At 41.2% G+C, this 24,001-nt stretch overlaps 1 protein-coding gene across 1 annotated transcript; it reads right to left on the bottom strand.

The window, feature by feature from the left end:
- Window positions 1-4,362: 4,362 nt before the first annotated feature.
- Window positions 4,363-22,488, bottom strand: LOC139474726 (organic cation transporter protein-like). The gene is made up of 11 exons (XM_071257839.1): window positions 22,197-22,488; window positions 18,413-18,647; window positions 17,944-18,047; window positions 17,104-17,258; window positions 8,907-9,075; window positions 7,499-7,726; window positions 6,512-6,741; window positions 5,857-6,038; window positions 5,152-5,303; window positions 4,969-5,003; window positions 4,363-4,597 (listed from the first exon to the last, which is right to left on the bottom strand). The coding sequence occupies exons 1-11, from the start codon at window positions 22,343-22,345 to the stop codon at window positions 4,494-4,496; spliced, it is 1,743 nt and encodes a 580-aa protein (XP_071113940.1). The 5' UTR covers window positions 22,346-22,488; the 3' UTR covers window positions 4,363-4,493.
- Window positions 22,489-24,001: the final 1,513 nt, after the last annotated feature.

The following is a 24,001-nucleotide window of genomic DNA, read 5'->3' as shown; positions in this document are numbered from 1 at the left end:
ATATGTGCGTTGCCCAGAAGTATTGTCCTTTGCAACAGTGAAACCTATTTAGTGACTTAAAAATATTTGTTTGCTTGTCTCTAGTTCAAGGTAAATCAGCTTCGTCCGTTGAAGGCGATGCTTGAAATCAATATATTCTCCTTCTAGCATGGCTATTCCTTACAATAAGGGCCACCATATTATTTGTTTTGTGTGGAGGTGTATCATGTAAAAATGTTGTACGCATGATGTTGAGAGACAGGAAATAGGATACCAGTACTATTGCTGATGCCTTGCTTATTATTTGCTCATCTTCTACAAACACCCCTACAACTACAACTAAACACATGACAAATATGCAGATCTCGCTTTCGAAATGTCACGCTTGCATCCCAAGTACCAAGTCGTCCGATTCCCCATTGTTCTCGGTGCCTTAGGTTTGGTACCTCCCAATCTGTTGACTGACATCGGGAGAGTACCCGGGTTTGATACCAGGAATACAGCCCTTCTGACAATCTGGGTAATGTAGAAGGCTGCGGTGTTGGGGAGTCTTCTCATTCTGTGAAAAGTTCTGGGTTGGTTCGACTAGGCAGCGCTTCCTGGGAGAAGTTCCATTCGCTGTCTGGGCTGCGTGTAGAGGGGGCAAGGGCCCTGAGCTGATGATGAGCCTAACCAGCCTGATTGTGCCAGGATGACCCAAACCCTCTTTTATTCTAATCTGTAAATAATAATAATAATAATAATAATAATGATAAACATAGCTACAACTACATTAAGCTTCACTAAGTTGATCATGTACCTACAAGTAGGGCGGTGGGGTAGCCTCGTGGGTAAAGCGTTCGCTCAACACGCTGAAGACCCCGATTCGATTACCAACATGGGCAAAATGTGTGAAGTCCATTTCAGGTGTCCCCCGCCGTGATATTGCCGGAATATTACTAAAAGCGGCGGAAAACCATACTCACTCGCCTACGAGTAAGCCAAAAGGAATTATCTGATGACTCTTTGAGGAATCCTTCTACTAGCAAAATAATAACATACGATAAGGAAAAGAGCCAATAAACTACATAGCAAATCCTCGCAAATCCTCGCAAAACCCAAATCTAATATGCCAATATAATTAGAATGTGTCCTTTGTTGTTGAAATTGACTGTTTTATTACAATAATGAATACTAAACACAAGCATTAAGCAGAACGTCAGTATGGCAATTCCTGATGCCTTTGAAAGATACACAAACGTCTTTCCAAAACACTGTATTCCGCGTGAAAGACAGGACAAACAACCACTGTTTGAAACGAAACAAATATATTTTCTGTAATCACCCATATACACGATCATTTTACATCAATGGGAATTGTTCAAATAATCAGAATGATTCACCACACAAATAAATAACATGCTGGATGTCCTGACAATTTGATGTGAAACACTAACAGTTGTTTAGTTCAGATTTGTCTCCAGCAAAATATGCATGGCTGGTTTCTATGGGTGATAAGGCATATTGCGTGATCAGTTGAGCCCTGCTGTGTGGATTGCTGACGTTGTTTGGGCTTTTACTCTGTTATTTTACAGGCTTCCAAGATATATCTAGAATATTGATGTTATTCATTCTCTGATTAATTTAAATTCTGTCAAGTAATAAATGGAAACATTCATATGGTGGATTATTATCCTAATTGTTACAGTTTGTGTATGAATGCTTACCACTGATTTCTTAGTAAACTTCAATTGAGTGGGTTATTAATTGACTTCTCAATAAATCTTTCGCTATGTAACGTAAACGTTAAGAATACCACGGGGTTACACTTCTCAACAGCAGCTCAGCCCCAGATATGTCATTCATGCAGTATATTGCAATGTGTTATATTATTCTGGAGGGTGGTTTCAGCGAGGTTCACAGGCACATTAACATTCATGTATCTTGTCATATTGTATTGACTACATACACATACACCATGGAATGAATCACCCCACACCGAGACAGACACATGATGCATTGACCACATACACATTTGTTGTTAAAATAACTTGGCCTGATAAAACATCAGACTTCTTTTGGAAGGAATACAATGAGCAAATACTCCTTTCTTCGGGAAACTGGTTTCTAATTAATATCACGGAGAATGTTCAACAATAAATATAGCTTCAATAACGTTCAAAACAAATGCACAAAAGTACACAAAAGTCAACACAAATGGAAATGCGCAAGTTGTGCTGCCGCATTCGTTGTCATCTCATATACCACACAATCATGTGTTTACACAATATATTTTATAAAAAGTAAGATCAATATCGAGATAAGATACATGCTAAACTTTCCGTGTTGTTTACAAATCAGATATAGTTCAGAGTACTCTGACAGCCTGCGTGCGCAAATCATTTTAATATTCAAACTTCAATCACTTCAATGATAAAAACGACAACACAATTTCCATAATCAAAAGAAAACTCTGCTGAAACCAGAGTCAGTTGTACGATTTCGACTGTCATAAGCTTTTGTTTATGAATCTCTATCAGTTAGTACTGATACCAGGTTTCGCGGCAAGGTCGGGTGAGTGTAGGTCCTTAATACTTAATACTTTTAAATATAAATATATAACATCAACTCCAGAGAAGAATCGATTATCTGCCGAAACAGACACCAAGTGTTCGCGAAAATGTTAGCATGACCCTCTCTACCGGTAGCACTCGCCGCTCACACAAGGCCATGAATAGGAACTGTTTCTGTGTCTTTCTTCCTAACGCGACACTGCTGTAACCTTCCATACGGCGACCTGTTGATAGATCGAGCCGCAACCAGGCATCACAGTGTTGGACTTGGCAATCCAGTGACACGATAGAGCCCATGTCAACAAGTAGTTATAAAACATCTGTCCTCGTGTTATTGGTTTTCTGACGCTTAAGAAAGAGTCGTAGTTTTCTCGCAAATCAAACGAACATCTGTTCAACATCTCACTCATCTAAAAGGCCAGGTTCACACAGTACCGATTATGGCTCTCATTTGAGGTCAGCGCTACGACACGAAAAGTGAAAAAGTCGGATTACTTTCCTCAATGATTTGGAATGTCCTATCATTGTCTGAACGCAGTCGTATACCTTCGTAACAGAGTCCTACGGATCGGGAAAGGTCCAGAGAGGTCGGCCAAGCACTTCCGACAGTATGGTGCTTCCCGTAACATTCGGGAAACTCAGCCGATTTTGTCTAGTCGGATTACAATCGTGACGATGTCGTGACAGATTCTGCTGTATCGGATAAAAATGGTAACAATTTCCGGTGTTGTCTGGACGGTGTCCTGTGGATCGGGACGCTGTCGTGATGAACGGTCATGAATTGTTCATTGCCGTTTCTTGTCGATTGAGTCCAGATTGCGTCCAGATCTTACCAAATGCGAACCGTCTTTGTCGGTTCACTGTCTGATCTCTGATTCGGGAGAATCGGGGCGCTGTCGGGACAGATTCGGTCATTTTTCACCATGCGGAAGATACAAATCGGATCAGATTCGGATTGAGAACGGGAGAATCGGGACAGGACAGGAAACGGCTGAATCGGGACACTTCCTGAACAATATCTGAGTGTTTGTGAATTTCCCGCCACGAATCACAGGATCTTGATCAGACCTTTGACAAATTCTAATCGGGAATGGTCCTATCAAGGACGGCAGTAAAAATACTGAATGTCTGACTGAACCCAAAAAGATAACTTTATCTAAACATTAGCCATCGTATACCATCGATAAACATGTCCGTCCTAAAATGGATGATGTACGAAAATATAAAATCCAACGATATTGGCAAGAGCAGCATAGTAACTTTTTTGTCCCTTGAGGTCATAACCAGAGATGGTCTAATCATTAATTTCATATTATTGAACCACTCAGTATTGTACAGTTACATCAACATACCGGTTAACACGTTTAAAAGTGAACGAGGGTGCTGCTAGAAATGTAACAGCCATGTTATGGATGGGCACACTAACAGTGAATGAGGAAGTCACATCACGGCATGGCAGTAGGTCATCACTGTAGGAATAGCCACGACCAAGGTGTGCTTTGGAATAATGCTGGATGGGACAGGATACTGTTGTGTATCAGAACAACTCATTTCATCCGGAAACAACAAAATTATTGGGCTTCATTCGTCATATTGGGCTTCTTTCATCTTTCTGTGCAATAAGTTATCCCATCATCTCTAAAATCACAGAGCGATTACCTCATTCCGACTGATAACTCACAAACATTAACACAGACACGACAGACGCAGGGAAACCTTCGCTTAGTTAACATGGGTAGGTTTCTCTCGTTCTTGTACACACGGCATTATGAATCCTAGTATGATATACATACGTCTATCACCAAGAAGTATCAGTTTGAATCGTGTGTTTCAAGTAATTCTGCTGCATATTTGTTTTGTACTGATTGTTTTGTATATGATTATTGACGATTTCTTCAAACAGAATTAGTGATGATTTCTTTCGACAGTTGAAACAGGTAAGACACTGCATGGAGACTAAAGTCAAGCGGTGACGGGAGCTGATGGCTTTCTGTATATAGGTGATTGTTTCTTATCATTGTCTGTGGTTTCATGCATTGATAGCAATGGCAGACCCCGTTGTTTTTCTGAAGAAGAAAATCAGAATAAAATGAAGAAAAGATTCACCACGTAGGTTGTCGAAGTTCCGCGATACAAATACGTTTAAGCTTTTGGTTATTAATATTGAAATGCAGTCCCACCAAACATGAAATAATACTCTATACCCAAACAAAACCATACCGAATTGCTCATATAAATGAATCAATTTCACTGCCTCTAAGTCAGAGGTTAGGTTATATCAACAACGGCAGCGTCTACATTAATCTAACATTTGTCAGGGCCTTTTTAAAATATTAAGACTGTTTTGAAAATATAATATAAATTGTTCCTTTTTTTCACTTTTACAGATTCACCTTATGTGCATAATACAGAACCTTCTAAAACAGATGAACCATACCTTCTTCGTCTGTTTGTCTGTGACCAATGGGTTTTCTGAAAATATCAGCATAAATAATGTTCAAAAACATTTGTTTATCGACCAGAGGAAACAGTAACATTTGATATTTTACTTAAATTGATTTACAAAAGATCAAAACAGTTTCACATGCAAGTAAATATGAAAATTCAAAGCAATTATTACCTGCCGAATTTGATCCCATCTTCGATGGTCTCCGGAAGGTCTCTGTTGAGTGTTTCCGGAAGTAGAAGGGCCAACAGACCTGCCAGGACGGAGAAACTGCCAAAAATCAATAGCGGCAGGGCGCGGCCGAAGTCCCCGCCAACAAACTTGCCCTGTGACGAAAGCACTTTTAATTATTACACGGTGTACATAGGGCCATCATTGTGAATATCAACTTGCAGCAACAATTCTTGACGGCATAAAATGCACGTTCGGTTATGTGTCAAAACTATATTTCATGTTCCAAAACATCTCAAAACAACAGCATGGAATATTAAACAAGGAATATTCTTGTAAGGTGAAAGTATTACTTAATTTGCTGTCATGGGTAGGTACAACTTAGCATAAACGGACAGATCGCAACAACGTTAATGCTAATATCGTATTCAAAACATTGAAAGCAGAGCGTAAATACGGTTTATTTTCACTATAGTACTGTTTATCGACTTAATAAGCTGAATCGAAAGTACAGCTGAAACGGAGACTTAATATATAGAAGCTCCATATATGGTCTCTGTTAGAGATCTTCCAATATGACGTGGATCGCACAAGTCGGCCCTTCTTTCGCGCTCATAGCTTGTGCACACATTGAGCGGCAAGTAAAATCAACATAGCAACATTAGAGATATTAATACTTTAGGGCATACTAATTAACAGATGCTTTACCCAGTCTACGATATAGGGGGCTATCATGCCCCCTACTCGGGCCCAGGAGGAGCTTGCCCCGGTGGCAGAGTGCCGGATGACAGTGGGGAACAGCTCTGAGGAGAACACGTAGATGATAGCAAAGCCTGATGCTGCCCCAAGCTTCCCTATCATAGCCAGCAGGACGGTGATCCACTGCAATGCTACAATGCAAAGAATATACTGTAAATTACTAAACATACATACTTCATGATTAATTATTGGTGAATTCATATTCGACAGTAAAGGTATTCATGGTTGCTGTTAGCGACACGTGCCCATGAAGAGAATCGAGCCCAGATCCTAGCGCAAATATGACTAGGCTTATAGTACAAGCCACCCTTTCTAATTCGTAATAAAGCTATTTTCACTTCACACATTTCCGTGAAACATTCATTTGCGAAGTTCAAGAAACAGCCGTCCCTCTGCATATTGCTGATGACCTCATGTCTGTGCGTCAAACTTATTGGTGCATTTTTGGCCTGGTACTAAATTAGCCCTGTTAATAGAAAGACGTCGACACACAAGTTTATGTCATGACATACAACTGCAATAGAACGAAGTCTCACCGACTGTGGGGCACATGTAAAAAACAACCCTCAGAAATATTTAGGCATAGAAGACTATGGTTTCTTACACTGATCAGCATACAGGATAGTGAAGATGGTGAGGATGCAGGACACTCCTCCTATGATCATCATCGTACAGTGCATGATCTTCCTTCCTAGTCTGTTGACCAGTCCTATTGAGAGCGCATAGGCCGGGAACTCCACCAGCCCTACTAGCAGGAAGTTGAGGTGGAGGCTGCCTGCCCCAAGGTTGTCTGAGTTGAGGGACAGGCCGTAGTACACCATACTGACCACCAACCTAGGTGCAGGTTTCAAACATACACCTAGTATATGGGATCCCTATTTCCCTATATGTACATGGGTAGTTTTTGTGTACATATAAGTATATTTTCTGTCAGAAAATGAATATGTATTGTATGACAGTAATAGGTAACTGGGTAGTATAGTTTGTGTGATATTTGAGATATGTACTCACTTTCATTGCCATTAAGTCATATCAAACAAACACTAAATGACAAAGTGTGATATGTACATTCATCCGGGATGTTACCGACGCTGCCTTTAGTGTATCTGTTCGGGACATTAATATTACATCAACTGGCATAACACTACAAAACAATACATAATTTTATTTTTAATGATTGATATAGATATTACTTCTTCGTCATAATAAACAGACAAGTGAAAGAAATATGCCAAATATAATGGTGTTCAAAACATGATGCATAATGAAATGACTTTCACATCAGTACAGATTAGGTATTTTTTAGACTTTATTCACTCTCCTGTGAAAATATATATCCGATTATATACACTCCCGGGTTTGACTTAAGAAGGGCCTCTTGGTTCCATATGCATAAAATGTGTAAGTCTTGGAAATTGTTCTTGGAATTCAATGATGGACAATCATACCATGAACCGGGGAAATACATTTTACCATTAACGGAACTTGTTTTCAGGCAGCCATTTCCCTTTGTGTCGAAAAGCGAGCAAAGGTTAAAGATATGAAAAGTGAATTACATGGATGTGAAAGATTAGGTTCACGACCAACTTACCAGTTAAAAAATATAATGAGAGTTCGTATGCACATGACTGGAGTTGTGAAGAGATGGCAAAAGTTGCCCTTCGGCTCTTCGTCATGTGATTCAATCTCTGTCGTCTGCTGTTCAAACAGTTTGTCGGGTAACTTGACTTTGTTCACCTCTGCTGCGCGGCGTATGATCACTTCTGCTTCTTCATCCCGGTACTCGTTCATCAGCCATCTTGGAGATTCTGGAATGACCCTGTCAAGGACATCGAATATTAGTTTGTTGACAAACCACGTTCCATCGGTGAACCAATTTCAAAACATATAACACAGAAAGACACTGTTGCTAACCATGTAGATTTAGATTGAGTCGGCAATCATGTGACTATGTGCGAATGTATAATGTGACTATGAGTGTATACTGTGACTGTTTGAATGTATAGTGTGACTGTCTGAATGTATAATGTGACTGTCTGAATGTATAATGTGTTTGTGAATGTATAAAGTGACTGCGTGTGAATGTATAAAGTGACTGCGTGTGAATGTATAAAGTGACTGCGTGTGAATGTATAACGTGACTGTCTTAATGTTTAATGTGATTATGAATGTATAATGTGACTGTCTTAATGTATAATGTGACTGCGTGTGAATGTATAGAGTGACTGTATGTGAATGTTATTGTGACTGTGTGTAAAGGTATAATGTGACTGTATGAAGATATAATGTGACTGCGTGTGAATGTATAGAGTGGCTGTAAGGTATAATGTGACTGTATGAAGATATAATGTGACTGTGTGAGTGTATAACGTGTCTGGTTCATATGAGAATGAATCTCAGTTTCCTATTCTTATTCTCATTATATGGTTACACACATTCCCCACTTAGGCTAAGCGGTTTTCCAAATGCAATGTATTCCAATTTTCGAAATATCATCAATGCAATTGATTGTGCATAAAAAGTAGCATCATATCGTCTGCACAAATTTGCAGCTTTAACACGGTGATATGTATATTTGTTCTAAAAACTTCAATTCAAATAGAAAAGCTAAATTGCTTGGATTTTATATGGATATCTGCAAACCCAGATATATTTGTTCAATGAAAACTATGAGCCTGAATATTTTCACAAGAAAAACACCTTACAACAATGTATTTTTGTAGTAGACAATTTCTGTTTTTCAACAGCCTGAAGCCCGATTTTGGGCAATTTACTTGTTTCAAGAAAATCCCATACTATTGTGTAGCTTTGGTATTTCAACCCGCTATAGTTATGGTCTTCAAGTTGAGCTGTACCGTGACTCATTTACAAAGCAATCATTGTTATTGTTTCAACTTTGCCAGGCGTGTATTACATTTCAATGGTTTACGTCTATGACTAGCTCTTCTTGGCAACCATTCTTGCCATCTTTTATTATCGCCATAACATTTAGTACTGACCACCAGTAAATGAGGAAGATTCCGACAGGGACTGCCATGGCTAGCTCCAGCGTGTGCCAGTCTCGGATGAAGTAGGCAACTCCGGACAGGATCGTCATACCGATGGCGAAGAATACCTGAACCATCACTCCAGTCCATACACGCTTGGAGGGACCTACTATCTCCATAGCTGGTGGTAAAGTGAAACAATTCTCAGTAAATGATTTCAAAGTTCAAGGTATATCAAAGAATAAAAGCGATTTCACAGATCATATACACAAAATGACAGCTGATTATTTTACATTTTATATTATGTCCTTTTAGAATAGCAAAAGGCAGATTTTCCATCTCGTGTGCACTGGGGCAAAAGTTTAATCTCACCACCTGCGTGTGTCCTAAAACTGTCTTATGTTCAATAAATCATATCGGAGGATCTCGCTGTAGTCTGTCATACAGACCCTGAATCAAATATATCCAATACAGCCCATGCACGTCTATAATATGTGGTAAGGCGAGATTACTGCAGTCTCAGGAAGAAAGTCCATGGGAGCCTTTTTTATATCTTTTAACTATGATTCAACCAGTGTTTTTTTGGTAAAGTATTTTCATTTCAGAGAGTAGTGTTAGTGTAATCTCGCTGGGGTATTATATTATCTTTTTGAGAAGGTATAATATCAGGGACATGTTGAAGGTGTTGGTCAGAAATCCTTGTAGAAAATCACAAAATTCTAACCTTAAAAAAATTATAATGAGTAATATGTGCGACTATCGGATGTACGCGAGTTTCGAGCTGATCAAAAATGGGCTTCAAACCAAGAAACCAAAATTTGAGGGCTGCACAAGAGCGTTCAGCGCGTAAAATCCCCCACACCCCGCTAGTGGCACATAAAGAATTTATCAATACGAGGTAACAGGATACACATTGTTGGTTACGTATTTGTGTGTGACAATTACATCTATCTTGTCACCACCAGGCCTTGCGAACAGGTGAGTGAGTACGTGAGTATAGTTTTACGCCGCTTTGAGCAATATTACAGCAATATCACGGAGGGGGACACCAGAAAATGGGCTATAACCACTAGGCTACCCCACCGCCGTTGAATTGCGAACATGATCCATTATAACGTGACATGTAAGTGACGTCACATCAAACATTATGACGTCATGATTCCCGTACAGGCAAACCAGTCGACTTGTATTGGATTTTCTAGAGCCCCCCTCTCCCCCTCCCCTTCCTCACACTTACTTGCTCACAAGCGACCTCAGTTACTGTGTCTATACTGAGCCTCTCGCGTGCAATACATTTGAATTACTACTTTTCTTTCGCGCATGGTAAACACTCATTGCCCTTCGTACATATACGTAATATACCTCTCGAAATATCATACAGAAAACACTGTCAAATTACAATTGTGAAGTAATGGTACTAAAATGCGCTATTTCCAGTCCAACCCACATGGTAGCATAATCTATTGACCTCGACCTTGGCATTGAGACAGCTTGTCATTGTTCCTACAGTTGGTGAATGTCTAACACATGTTCTGTGTTAGTTGACCGGTATTCCAAAGCTAAAACCGTTAGCAGCATTCTGTGCCAACGCCAAGACATTGCTGTATAACCTGATTCTTTCACATAGGAGCTATTGCTGTTTTTCTTGTACATTCACGTAGTTCTAACAAGAGCGGATACAACGTTTTTGCGGGGGGGTGGGGGGTGGGGGGTGGAGGGCGGGGGTGGGGGTGCGACTTGCACTTAAAATACACATACATCCTGTGATACATATAAACTGTGAACATACAACTCGTGATGCAAGATACATTTTTGCATAACCCTGTGATTCTACGTGTCCGCATACACCCTGTGATTCTACATATCCACATACACCCTGTGATTCTACATGTCACACACACCCTGTGACTGCAATGTCCATAAACATGTAGAATCACAAGGTGTATGTGACATGTTGAATCACACGGTATATGTGGACATGTGGAATCACAGGGTGTATGTGGACATGTAGAATCACAGCGTGTTTGTGACACGTAGAATCACAGAGTGTATGTGGACATGTAGAATCACAGGGTGTATGTGACATGTAGACTGGCGGGGTGTATGTGGACATGTAGAATCACAGAGCGTATGTGACATGTAGACTGGCGGGGTGTATGTGGACATGTAGAATCACAGAGTGTATGTGACATGTAGACTGGCGGGGTGTATGTGACTTGTAGACTGGCGGGGTGTATGTGACATGTAGACTGGCGGGGTGTATGTGACATGTAGACTGGCGGGGTGTATGTGACATGTAGAATCACAGAGTGTATGTGACATGTAGACTGGCGGGGTGTATGTGACATGTAGTCTGGCAAGGTGTATGTGACAGGTAGAATCACAGGGTGTATTTGACATGTAGACTGGCGGGGTGTATGTGACATGTAGAATCACAGGGTGTATGTGACATGTAGAATGACAGGGTGTATGTGACATGTAGAATCACAGAGTGTATGTGACATGTAGACTGGCGGGGTGTATGTGACATGTAGAATCACAGAGTGTATGTGACATGTAGACTGGCGGGGTGTATGTGACATGTTGAATCACAGAGTGTATGTGACATGTAGACTGGCGGGGTGTATGTGAAATGTAGAATCACAGAGTGTATGTGACATGTAGAATCACAGAGTGTATATGGACTTCTAGAATCACAGAGTGTATGTGGACATGTAGAATCACAGGGTGTATGTGACATGTAGAATCACAGAGTGTATGTGACATGTAGAATCACAGAGTGTATATGGACTTCTAGAATCACAGAGTGTGTGTGGACATGTAGAATCACAGGGTGTATGTGACATGTAGAATGACAGGGTGTATGTGACATGTAGAATAACACGGTGTATGTGACATGTAGAATCACAGGGTGTATGTGACATGTAGACTGGCGGGGTGTATGTGACATGTAGACTGGCGGGATGTATGCGACATGTAGACTGGCGGGGTGAATGTGACATGAAGACTGGCGGGGTGTATGTGACATGTAGAATAACAGGGTGTATGTGGACATGCAGAATCACAGTGTGTTTGTGACATGTAGACTGGCAAGGTGTATGTGACATGTAGAATCACAGGGTGTATGTGACATGTAGAATGACAGGGTGTATGTGACATGTAGAATCACAGAGTGTATGTGACATGTAGACTGGCGGGGTGTATGTGACATGTAGAATCACAGAGTGTATGTGACATGTAGACTGGCGGGGTGTATGTGGACATGTAGAATCACAGAGCGTATGTGACATGTAGACTGGCGGGGTGTATGTGGACATGTAGAATCACAGAGTGTATGTGACATGTAGACTGGCGGGGTGTATGTGACTTGTAGACTGGCGGGGTGTATGTGGACATGTAGACTGGCGGGGTGTATGTGACATGTAGACTGGCGGGGTGTATGTGACATGTAGAATCACAGAGTGTATGTGACATGTAGACTGGCGGGGTGTATGTGACATGTAGTCTGGCAAGGTGTATGTGACAGGTAGAATCACAGGGTGTATTTGACATGTAGACTGGCGGGGTGTATGTGACATGTAGAATCACAGGGTGTATGTGACATGTAGAATGACAGGGTGTATGTGACATGTAGAATCACAGAGTGTATGTGACATGTAGACTGGCGGGGTGTATGTGACATGTAGAATCACAGAGTGTATGTGACATGTAGACTGGCGGGGTGTATGTGACATGTTGAATCACAGAGTGTATGTGACATGTAGACTGGCGGGGTGTATGTGAAATGTAGAATCACAGAGTGTATGTGACATGTAGAATCACAGAGTGTATATGGACTTCTAGAATCACAGAGTGTATGTGGACATGTAGAATCACAGGGTGTATGTGACATGTAGAATCACAGAGTGTATGTGACATGTAGAATCACAGAGTGTATATGGACTTCTAGAATCACAGAGTGTATGTGGACATGTAGAATCACAGGGTGTATGTGACATGTAGAATGACAGGGTGTATGTGACATGTAGAATAACACGGTGTATGTGACATGTAGAATCACAGGGTGTATGTGACATGTAGACTGGCGGGGTGTATGTGACATGTAGACTGGCGGGATGTATGCGACATGTAGACTGGCGGGGTGAATGTGACATGAAGACTGGCGGGGTGTATGTGACATGTAGAATAACAGGGTGTATGTGGACATGCAGAATCACAGTGTGTTTGTGACATGTAGACTGGCAAGGTGTATGTGACATGTAGAATCACAGGGTGTATGTGACATGTAGAATGACAGGGTGTATGTGACATGTAGAATCACAGAGTGTATGTGACATGTAGACTGGCGGGGTGTATGTGACATGTAGAATCACAGAGTGTATGTGACATGTAGACTGGCGGGGTGTATGTGACATGTTGAATCACAGAGTGTATGTGACATGTAGACTGGCGGGGTGTATGTGAAATGTAGAATCACAGAGTGTATGTGACATGTAGAATCACAGAGTGTATATGGACTTCTAGAATCGCAGAGTGTATGTGGACATGTAGAATCACAGGGTGTATGTGACATGTAGAATCACAGAGTGTATGTGACATGTAGAATCACAGAGTGTATATGGACTTCTAGAATCACAGAGTGTATGTGGACATGTAGAATCACAGGGTGTATGTGACATGTAGAATGACAGGGTGTATGTGACATGTAGAATAACACGGTGTATGTGACATGTAGAATCACAGGGTGTATGTGACATGTAGACTGGCGAGGTGTATGTGACATGTAGACTGGCGGGATGTATGCGACATGTAGACTGGCGGGGTGAATGTGACATGAAGACTGGCGGGGTGTATGTGACATGTAGAATAACAGGGTGTATGTGGACATGCAGAATCACAGTGTGTTTGTGACATGTAGACTGGCAAGGTGTATGTGACATGTAGAATCACAGAGTGTATGTGACATGTAGAATGCCAGGGTGTATGTGACATGTAAAATGATAGGGTGTATGTGACATGTAGAATGCCAGGGTGTATGTGAAATGTAGAATGCCAGGGTGTATGTGACATGTAGAATCACAGGGTGTATGTGACATGTAAAATGACAGGGTGTATGTGACATGTAGACTGGCGGGATGTATGTGACATGTAGAATGCCAGGGTGTATGTGCCATGTAGAATGCCAGGGTGTATGTGACATGTAGAATGCCAGGGTGTATGTGACATGTAAAATGACAGGGTGTATGTGACATGTAGACTGACGGGGTGTATGTGACATGTAGAATGCCAGGGTGTATGTGCCATGTAGACTGGCGGGGTGTATGTGACATGTAGAATGACAGGGTGTATGTGACATGTAGACTGACGGGGTGTATGTGACATGTAGAATCACAGGGTGTATGTGACATGTAGACTGGTGGGGTGTATGTGACATGTAGAATGCCAGGGTGTATGTGACATGTAGAATGACAGGGTGTATGTGCCATGTAGAATGACAGGGTGTATGTGACATGTAAACTGGCGGGGTGTATGTGACGTGTAGAATCACCCTGTGACTCTACATGTCACATACAACCTGTGACTCTACATGTCCACAAAAACCCTGTGATTATACATGCCACATACACCCTGTGATTCTACCTGTCACATACACCCTGTGATACAACATGTCACATACATCCCGTGATACAACATGTCACATACAGCCCGTGATACAACATGTCATATACAGGCCGTGATACAACATGTCACATACATCCCGTGATACAACATGTCACATACATCCCGTGATACAACATGTCACATACATCCCGTGATACAACATGTCCACATACATCCCGTGATACAACATGTCACATACATCCCGTGATACAACATGTCACATACATCCCGTGATACAACATGTCACATACATCCCGTGATTACAACATGTCACATACATCCCGTGATACAACATGTCACATACATCCCGTGATACAACATGTCCACATACATCCCGTGATACAACATGTCACATACATCCCGTGATACAACATGTCACATACATCCCGTGATACAACATGTCACATACATCCCGTGATACAACATGTCACATACATCCCGTGATACAACATGTCACATACACCCTGTGATTCTACACGTCTGCATAGACCATGTGATTCTACATGTTCACAAACACCATGTGATTCTACATGTCCACATACACCCTGTGATTCTACATGTACACATACACTCTGTGATTCTACATGTTCACAAACACCCTGTGATTCTACATGTACACATACACTCTGTGATTCTACATGTCCACATACACCCTGTGATTCTACATGTCCACATACACCCTGTGATTCTACATGTCCACATACACCCTGTGATTCTACATGTCCACATACACCCTGTGATTCTACATGTCCACATACACCATGTGATTCTACATGTCCACATACACTCTGTGATTCTACATGTCCACATACACCCTGTGATTCTACATGTACACATACACCTTGTGATTCTACATGTCCATATACACTATGTGATTCTACATGTCCACATACACCCTGTGATTCTACATGTCCATATACACTATGTGATTCTACATGTCACATACGCCCCGCCAGTCTACATGTACACATACACCCTGTGATTCTACATGTCCACATACACTCTGTGATTCTACATGTACACATATACCATGTGATTCTACATGTCCACATACACACTGTGATTTTACATGTCCACATACACTATGTGATTCTACACGTCACATACACCCTGTGATTCTACATGTCCACATACACCCTGTGATACAACATGTGACATACACCCTGTGATTCTATATGTCCACATACACCCCGTGATACAACATGTGACATACACCCTGTGATTCTACATGTCACATACACCCCCTGATACAACATGTGACATACACCCTGTGATACAACATGTGACATACACCCGTGATACAACATGTGACATACACCCTGTGATACAACATGTGACATACACCCTGTGATACAACATGTGACATACACCCTGTGATACAACATGTCCACATACACCCCGTGTCACAACATGTGACATACACCCTGTGATACAACATGTGACATACACCCTGTGATACAACATGTCACATACACCCCGTGATACAACATGTGACATACACCCTGTGATACAACATGTGACATACACCCTGTGATACAACATGTGACATACACCCTGTGATTCTACATGTCCACATACACCCCGTGATACAACAAGTGACATACACCCTGTGATTCTACATGTGACATACACCCTGTGATACAACATGTCACATACACCCCGTGATACAACATGTGACATACACCCTGTGATACAACATGTCACATACACCCCGTGATACAACATGTGACATACACCCTGTGATTCTACATGTCCACATACACCCCGTGATACAACAAGTGACATACACCCTGTGATTCTACATGTGACATACACCCCCTGATACAACATGTGACATACACCACGTGATACAAGATGTGACATACACCCTGTGATACAACATGTCACATACACCCTGTGATACAACATGTGACATACACCCTGTGATTCTACATGTCCACATACACCCCGTGATACAACATGTGACATACACCCTGTGATTCTACATGTCCACATACACCACGTGATACAACATGTGACATACACCCTGTGATACAACATGTGACATACAGCCTGTGATACAACATGTGACATACACCCGTGATACAACATGTGACATACACCCTGTGATTCTACATGTGACATACACCCTGTGATACAACATGTGACATACACCCTGTGATTCTACATGTCACATACACCCCCTGATACAACATGTCACATACACCCTGTGATACAACATGTGACATACACCCTGTGATACAACATGTCACATACACCCCGTGATACAAGCCAAACCAAAGCTTAAAACATAGCCAATATATTTATTCAGCTTGATGTAAACGTGTCGCCAAATGATTTTGTAATATTATTGGTATACGACAATATTCATTAGGATGCTTTACAAAAGCCAGGAGACTCTATTATTTACAGCAGGCGTCACATAGCTGGTATATTGCTGAGTACGGCGTTAAACAACAAACAAATATGTACGAGCAGTGGTAGTGGTAGAAGTAAGTATATTTGTTATGTAATTGCGGAGGAGATGGTCGTTATTCTTATAACTTACCTATAACGAAACACGTGGTAAAAACTCCGGCTGTAGAGGTTCCGTTGATAAAGCGGAGGATGACGAACATGACGAAGTTCTTGGACCAGTTGAGGATTATTCCTCCAATGGTGAGGAACAGGATACACAGATAAAGAGCCTTCTTCCGCCCGATCCTGCGAGAAGAACACAAATTAAATATAACAGTAAAATGCTTCTTAATTACGAAATGGATTAGTGATATTATGGACTGCTTTTTATTTTGTTCTCAATCCCTCAAGCATGTCTATTGTCCTTTAAAATAGAAATCATAGGATTACTCAGAATGTGATAAAAATACACAAAGTGATAATTTGTTAGATACAGACCACACACATGTTCCCCAAGTCTGGAATGTTAGCCACATGCGTGACAAGGAAATGCACTTAAGGATAAAGTAAGCGCCTATGCACAACAGTTTATTTTACGGTAAATCGTACTGCCAAAGAAACAAGTAAGTCAGAGGATGGTGTTACATGTTCAAAGAATTACATCTATGTCATATGCAGTTATTTTCGAAAATATTCAAAGCGGCATTAACCCACACTCACTTACTATCCATGTGAACTATTGTGTCAGTAATGTGCTTGTCGTGTCTGCTGTTGTTATTCGTGTTTTCTATTGCAGTAATCATGCCATTATTCTTGTGTTGTTTACTATTGTTTTCTTGCTTACTATTGCGTGTGTATTCCTATTGTGTTTGAGTGCTTACTGTAATGCTAGTAATGTTTACTGTTATGCATGCATGCCTACTTTTGTGCCAGTCGTTTTTACTGTTTGCCTACACGTGTTTTCTGATGGCCTGGCATTGTCATTACTCACTTGTCTCCCAGGGCTCCAGCGGCAAAGGCCCCGAAGAAGTAGCCTCCCATGAAGATCATCTGAGAATGTGTGGCAAGTATGGCGTCGTCGCACACAAAGCTGAGCTAAAAAATATTAATGTGAGTAGAAATATATCAAACTTGTATCTTGTCATATCTTGTTTGTTGTTTTATGCCGCACTCAGTACAATTAGTCAATCTGTCGTTTTCATTCGTATTGTGCAGGGTGAAATTTTCCTTACTTTGAATTTAAACATTACCTGTAACACATTAAAAAACAGCAGTTCATCTTTCACCTTCCCATCAGAGACGATGAGACTATATTATACTGGTCTGGTTGTGACCTCAAATTCACTTCAAGAAAATTCTACTTCATTCTATTGATATTTTAACAGTGCTGTACTGCTATGTTTGGGTTTTTTCACAATATTAAATATAAACAGAAGTGTCCCACGAAAGTTAATGGTCACCTCCGTTGAGACAGTGGATTCGAACACAGACTTGTCGAACACCCACTTCTGACAGCCCACTACTGTATGATTGGCGCCTTCGGTTGTGCTGTTGCCATCGTCGCGGTAGATGTGACAGCTGTCGAGCTGCAGTTTACCGTCTCTTGTAACGTAGGGGATGGTTGCGTTGATAAGACGGGCGTGGTTGTCAGACTGTGCATCGTAGGTGTCGTTGTCGTAGCCGGGGATGGCACACCTGAAGGACAAAAGAGAGGGGTTGCGGTCGTGTCTGCACTGTCAATACTTCATGGGTGTCTATGCACTACGTTCCTACATCACCCGTGAGTACATACGGCCGCTTTGCAGTGCAGTCGCCATTTTCAACCAACCAATCAAGCCTCGGTCTTGCTTTGCCTAGCTTTTTCATATTACATTCTATATGCTTGTCGATTCATGGATACTGGTTGCTGAATTAGAGATGCATTTGAATGTATGGTTGTCTGTACAACATATCACTGGTATTACAGTTATTTAAAAGATGTTTAAAAGACAAGAACCCTTAAAGCACTTCTCCAGCACTGTCACAGCGGGGGACGCCAGAACTAAAATAAATAAATAAAATAAAATACAAAATAAATAAAAAATAGGCAAAAAAACAACAACAAAAAAACAACTTTTTCCTTTTATAAATGAAGTAAATTCGACGAAAGTAGTATATTCTCAGTTCCACTATGATGGCAAAACAAATGCCGCAATTCTAACCTATTACTTTGCCGCGATCATTTGTATGCGTTGATCCGCGACTAATTTGCATTGTTAACAACTACGCCATAACAGAATTGTTGGAGGGGAATAGCAAACCTGGCATTTTTTTCTGATTAGCTAGAAATAGAATTTGCGAACTATTTTCAGAAATGAAATATAGGTTTCTTTTCATAACTATGTCACGAGTATTTGATTTTTTCAAACATAGTATTATAACTGTTAACAATTACGGTTTCAAATGGAAAACATGTTCATGGATGCCGTGAGCGTACTTTTAACCGTGTGAGGTTTGAATTAACAATGTTGTAACAGATAACAGATATTTTTAACTATCATGCGTGTGAAGAATGCAACATGGCTTTGTCTGTTGACCTAAACAACCTATATACAGTTTATACCACCGGTTCCTGTTCTATATGAAGCCTTAAAAATACTCTATGAAGTAGGTCTCATTTCCCGAAAAACCTAATTCCCACAGCGGTAGTCGTCAAACGACAGTGGTCAACTTTAAGCTCAGCAGCAATTCCTGCTACCAGTGATTCACCTCTGAGTTGAAAATTACACTATTATTCTTTAGCCCTTTATTTAGTTTTGTTATAGTTCTGCCTTCGCAATGGGCTAACATGGCTGTCCTCATCTGCTTCCTTCAACTGTCGGGATCTGCTGACCTCATGTCCGAATACCCGATTTTTCTGTCAGCACCAGACCGCCTCCGTGGTCTAGTAGGTAGAGCGTCCGCCCGGAGAGCGGAAGGTCCGGGGTTCGATCCCCGGCCGCGTCAAACCAAAAGACGCTAAAAGATTGTACTTGATGTTACCCTGTCTGGCGCTCGGCATTAAGGGGCTAAAACAAGGACTAGTCGGCTCGGAGTCAATGTACTGTGTCTGATTGGGGTATTCATGTTAAACTGCGGCATGGTATCCCAGTGGGCTAGCACTATAAATCGGCATCATTCCGGACTAGTACAACCAGCCACACACACACACACACACACACACACACGTGCATGCACGTCGCTATATAAGTGCAAAAATCTTGGACGCGACGTTAAATCCAATTTCACCTCACCTCTGTCAGCACCATAGTACTCGTCCGTTTTATCAGAACGTTCAATGTCGAGTATCTGCTCAGCTTGATATTTCCTCCCATATATTTGCGATTTGAACGTTGGGATTTCGATGGCCTACATACAAACAAACATTAAAGGGGTGGGTAGAGAGTTGGTAGAGGGTCACAGAGGCTGAACAAACCGGACACTACTCATTTGATCTGGCTCACCAACCGGCACTCATATCCGGGCATTTCTACGTGTTTACCTGTGCAGTGTGAAGATTATAGTATATAGATCTAGGTTGTCCGGAGATAAGTGGGTGACATATTTAAAAGTGGGACTTGAACGTAATGGAAATTTACTGTCCATACATGTTTATAGGGTTACGCATAATTATCTTTTCAGTGGGAAATAAAAGCGACAAAAAACCTTTCCAAAGACTTGTCCGCTGAAATCAGGACATAGTGTGCTATTCTGACTACATAATAAACATGTGTTTATGACTCACTATCCAATAGTGATGATACCAGGTTTTCGCGACAGGATCAGCGTATGCTGCCCTCTGTGAGTTGAGGTGAAATTGGGTTTAACGTCGCGTCCAAGGTTATTGCACTTATACAGCGACGTGCATGCACGTGTGCCTGATTGTACTAGTCCGGACTGATACCGATTTACACTGCTAGCTCACTGAGATACCTTGCCGCAGTTTAACATGAATACCTCACTCAGACACAGTATACTGACTCCGAGACGACCAGTCCTTAGTTTAGCCCCTTAATGCCGAGCGCCAGACAGGGTAACAACAAGTACCATTTTTTAACGTCTTTTGGTATGACGCTCTCCGGGTGGACTCTCTACCACTAGACCACGGAGGCGGTCTGCGGCCACCTGTGGCACCTGTCACAATTACATACAAAGTCAAGTCAATTGTACACCTGAAAACAACAAGAGCACAAATGGTACAGTTATTTCCATCAGAAATAAGTTTTGACACTAATGCGTCAAATTTGGAAATGTAATATACATTTCTGATCATAAAACATTTTGGAAGCATTACTAAGGCCTTCAATGTTTTAAGCCTGATGAAAAAGCTTTTAAGCAAGAATCGTATAACGTTCTTTAAAAACTTAGTCAAACGAACATGATCGATTGTACGCAAAATATTTCAGTGTGTTTGAAGGACATGTGAAGACTTGTCATGTGTGTCATGATCGGGATTAATTATTTAAGACTGCACGAGAAAAAAACATTCATTAGTGGAAGTAAAGTTTGTTTGTTTGTTTGCTTGCTTGTTGTTTAATGCCGCACTCAGCAATATTCCAGCCATATGACTGCTGTCTGTAAATAATCGAGTGTGGACCGGTACCATCCACTCATCATCATGAACATTGATATAAGCAATAGGGATACGATGACCGCCTAACCCCCTTAGTTACCTTTTCCAGTAATAAAAGTAAATGTAATAGATCCAATTTATTATTGAATGCATAACGATTTTTGAAAAAAGGTGATTACCCAATTTTCGTTTTAGGCTCAAGGCTATACCCAACAATCCAATAAATTTAGTTTCTTAGTGCAGAGGGAAACAGACTAAACTGGCCTGATTGAAAAATATAAAGATAAACAAAGCAGATTATTCGATAACCCTTGCCTGAAACATTAAATAATACACAAATACGAAAAATATTTAACAATCAATACAAGCAAAAGAATGGGTTTTGTCGGGGCCTGTTAAACCTGCCATTTTGATAGACATGTTATTAGTGCCCGGCATATCCGAAAAATAAAATCAGAATCTGGTTTCCTTCTCGTAAGCATTCTTTAGTGATAGTGCGGTGATTAACATATGCTCAATACACCTTACAATATCCCCAGATCTCTGGAATTGACGACTCAGAAGCATGAGTCAAAACGTAGATAAAACGAAATGCTTCCATATACCGTTTTTATATATGTCAGATCGTTAACATGCAAAGTAGGTCTCCTCACCTGTGGTCTGGAACGTTGAGGAGGAACACGCTGATCATCATCCTGATGCCATGGGTGATGCCAGGGAGACACAGAACAAAGACCAACCATTTCTGATAGCGTCCAAACTCCCCCAGGTGCCGCAAAACATCATCAAATGTGAGTCTCATCTTTTATGTTGTAGCGATGTCCTCGCCCTCTCTCAACAACGAAGGCTGTTTGATTGATAAGAAAGCTGCTTGTGCGGGTTATGCACTGTCATTGAGTCTTGCTTTGAAGGTTTCAGTTTCGGTGTCACAGACTTCTGCGGTATCCTCGGTTCCAGGGTTTGGAGCCACTTTGGGAACGTTATGACGTAACTTGTCAGTTATCTGTGGGGACAGTCTGAAAGAAGTGGAAAGCATTATTACGTATGGAAGTGTGTGTGGTTGTGTGTGTGTACGTTTGTGTCTGTGTGTGTACGCGCGTGTGTGTACGGGTGTGTGTAGGTTTGCGGTGTGTGTGTGCGTGTATGTGTACGTGTGTGTGTAGGTTTGCGGTGTGTGTGTGTGTGTGTGTGTGTGTGTGTGTGTGTGTGTGTGTGTGTGTGTGTGTGTGTGTGTGTGTGTGTGTGTGTGTGTGTGTGTGTGTGTGTGTGTGTGTGTGTGTGTGTGTGGCCATGTCACTATATGACGGCGACCTGTAAATAATCGTCAGACCATTCATTCATATTATAAACAACGTCAGAATCCCCTACGGTGACACCTGTCACAAACACATACAAAGACAAGTCAAGTGATCACCTGATCAAGCACAGGAACATATGGTGCAAGAGAATTGCATCGGACATCAACCTGGTCAAATTAGGAAAAATCATCCATATGTCTACCATTTTCTACTTTTTAAAGCTTTTTTCCACTTTTTCCATTTATGGACAGTGCCCACCTGGTTATAGCGACAACATTAAAGTGCCCACACTCACACTAGCAATTGATGATATTCCTACGTATACCTAGACAATGTTCTTTGCTTCACCCTCATCATAACAGCTAGATCTAGACTCCATGTGAGCAGCAGACCGCTCAGAAATCCAATCCATTTGGTCGCCTCTCACAAGCATAGGTTGTAGGGGATCTTTTCTAACCCGAAAGCCTGGTTTGGAATCGAACATTAGACCAGTGAATACTACAAAAAAAGCTATTATTGGTTCGAAACACAATTTTGATTTGTGTCGATCAGACCATTTGTCCTATTCTGAACAAAACATTCAGTTGCCAAAGGTATTGGTATAGAGACAAGGGTGTATAACTCGTGAAGTCCTTTCTAACTACTATATATACCATTGTCCTGTTTCTCTACAGTAACACGAAGAGTTGCGTTCTGGTTTTGACAAGACTGGCGGTGGTTGTGATGATATGTATATATATAGACACCCGACAGGGCACGCATAGCATCTGGATGAAGATGGCATGTGTCACGTTTGTTTTCTTTGTTTGTTTTTTTATGAAAGATACTTGATTTCTTGCATGACTGCGAATGAAAGGGCATCGCAGTGCACAACATGACAATCAAATACATGCTAGTATAAACGATACCATATACTGACAGGTTATCAAATACATACAGAAATGGTAATATGTAACATGATTTAATCCATATGGCTTGCGTGCGTGGCAGGTATTTTTTTTAAATTGCTGAAAATACTACTTGTTGTTTTGAACCGGAAGAGCTAAACGACGGCAGTTTAAAGCTAAGACTCCCGCTAGTATGCGGTCACAGAACCTGAAGTATAGGTGGACTAGGGATGTTCACATTCCGAATGTTCGATCCTAAAGGTGGACTACTTT

The sequence above is a fragment of the Haliotis cracherodii genome, unplaced genomic scaffold (genome assembly GCF_022045235.1).
Source record: "Haliotis cracherodii isolate W230 unplaced genomic scaffold, xgHalCrac1.p SCAF_3, whole genome shotgun sequence".
Lineage (NCBI taxonomy): Eukaryota > Metazoa > Mollusca > Gastropoda > Lepetellida > Haliotidae > Haliotis > Haliotis cracherodii.
This window is presented reverse-complemented; position numbering and strand designations above follow the sequence as displayed.

Coding starts and splice junctions, on each gene's coding strand:
- LOC139474726 (XM_071257839.1), bottom strand. CDS start 22,345: ATGAGACTCACATTTGATGATGTTTTGCGGCACCTGGGGGAGTTTGGA. Junction 6,742..7,498: donor CTCATTATATTTTTTAACTG/GTAAGTTGGTCG, acceptor ACCTGCACCTAG/GTTGGTGGTCAGTATGGTGT. Junction 5,004..5,151: donor GATGGGATCAAATTCGGCAG/GTAATAATTGCT, acceptor TGATATTTTCAG/AAAACCCATTGGTCACAGAC.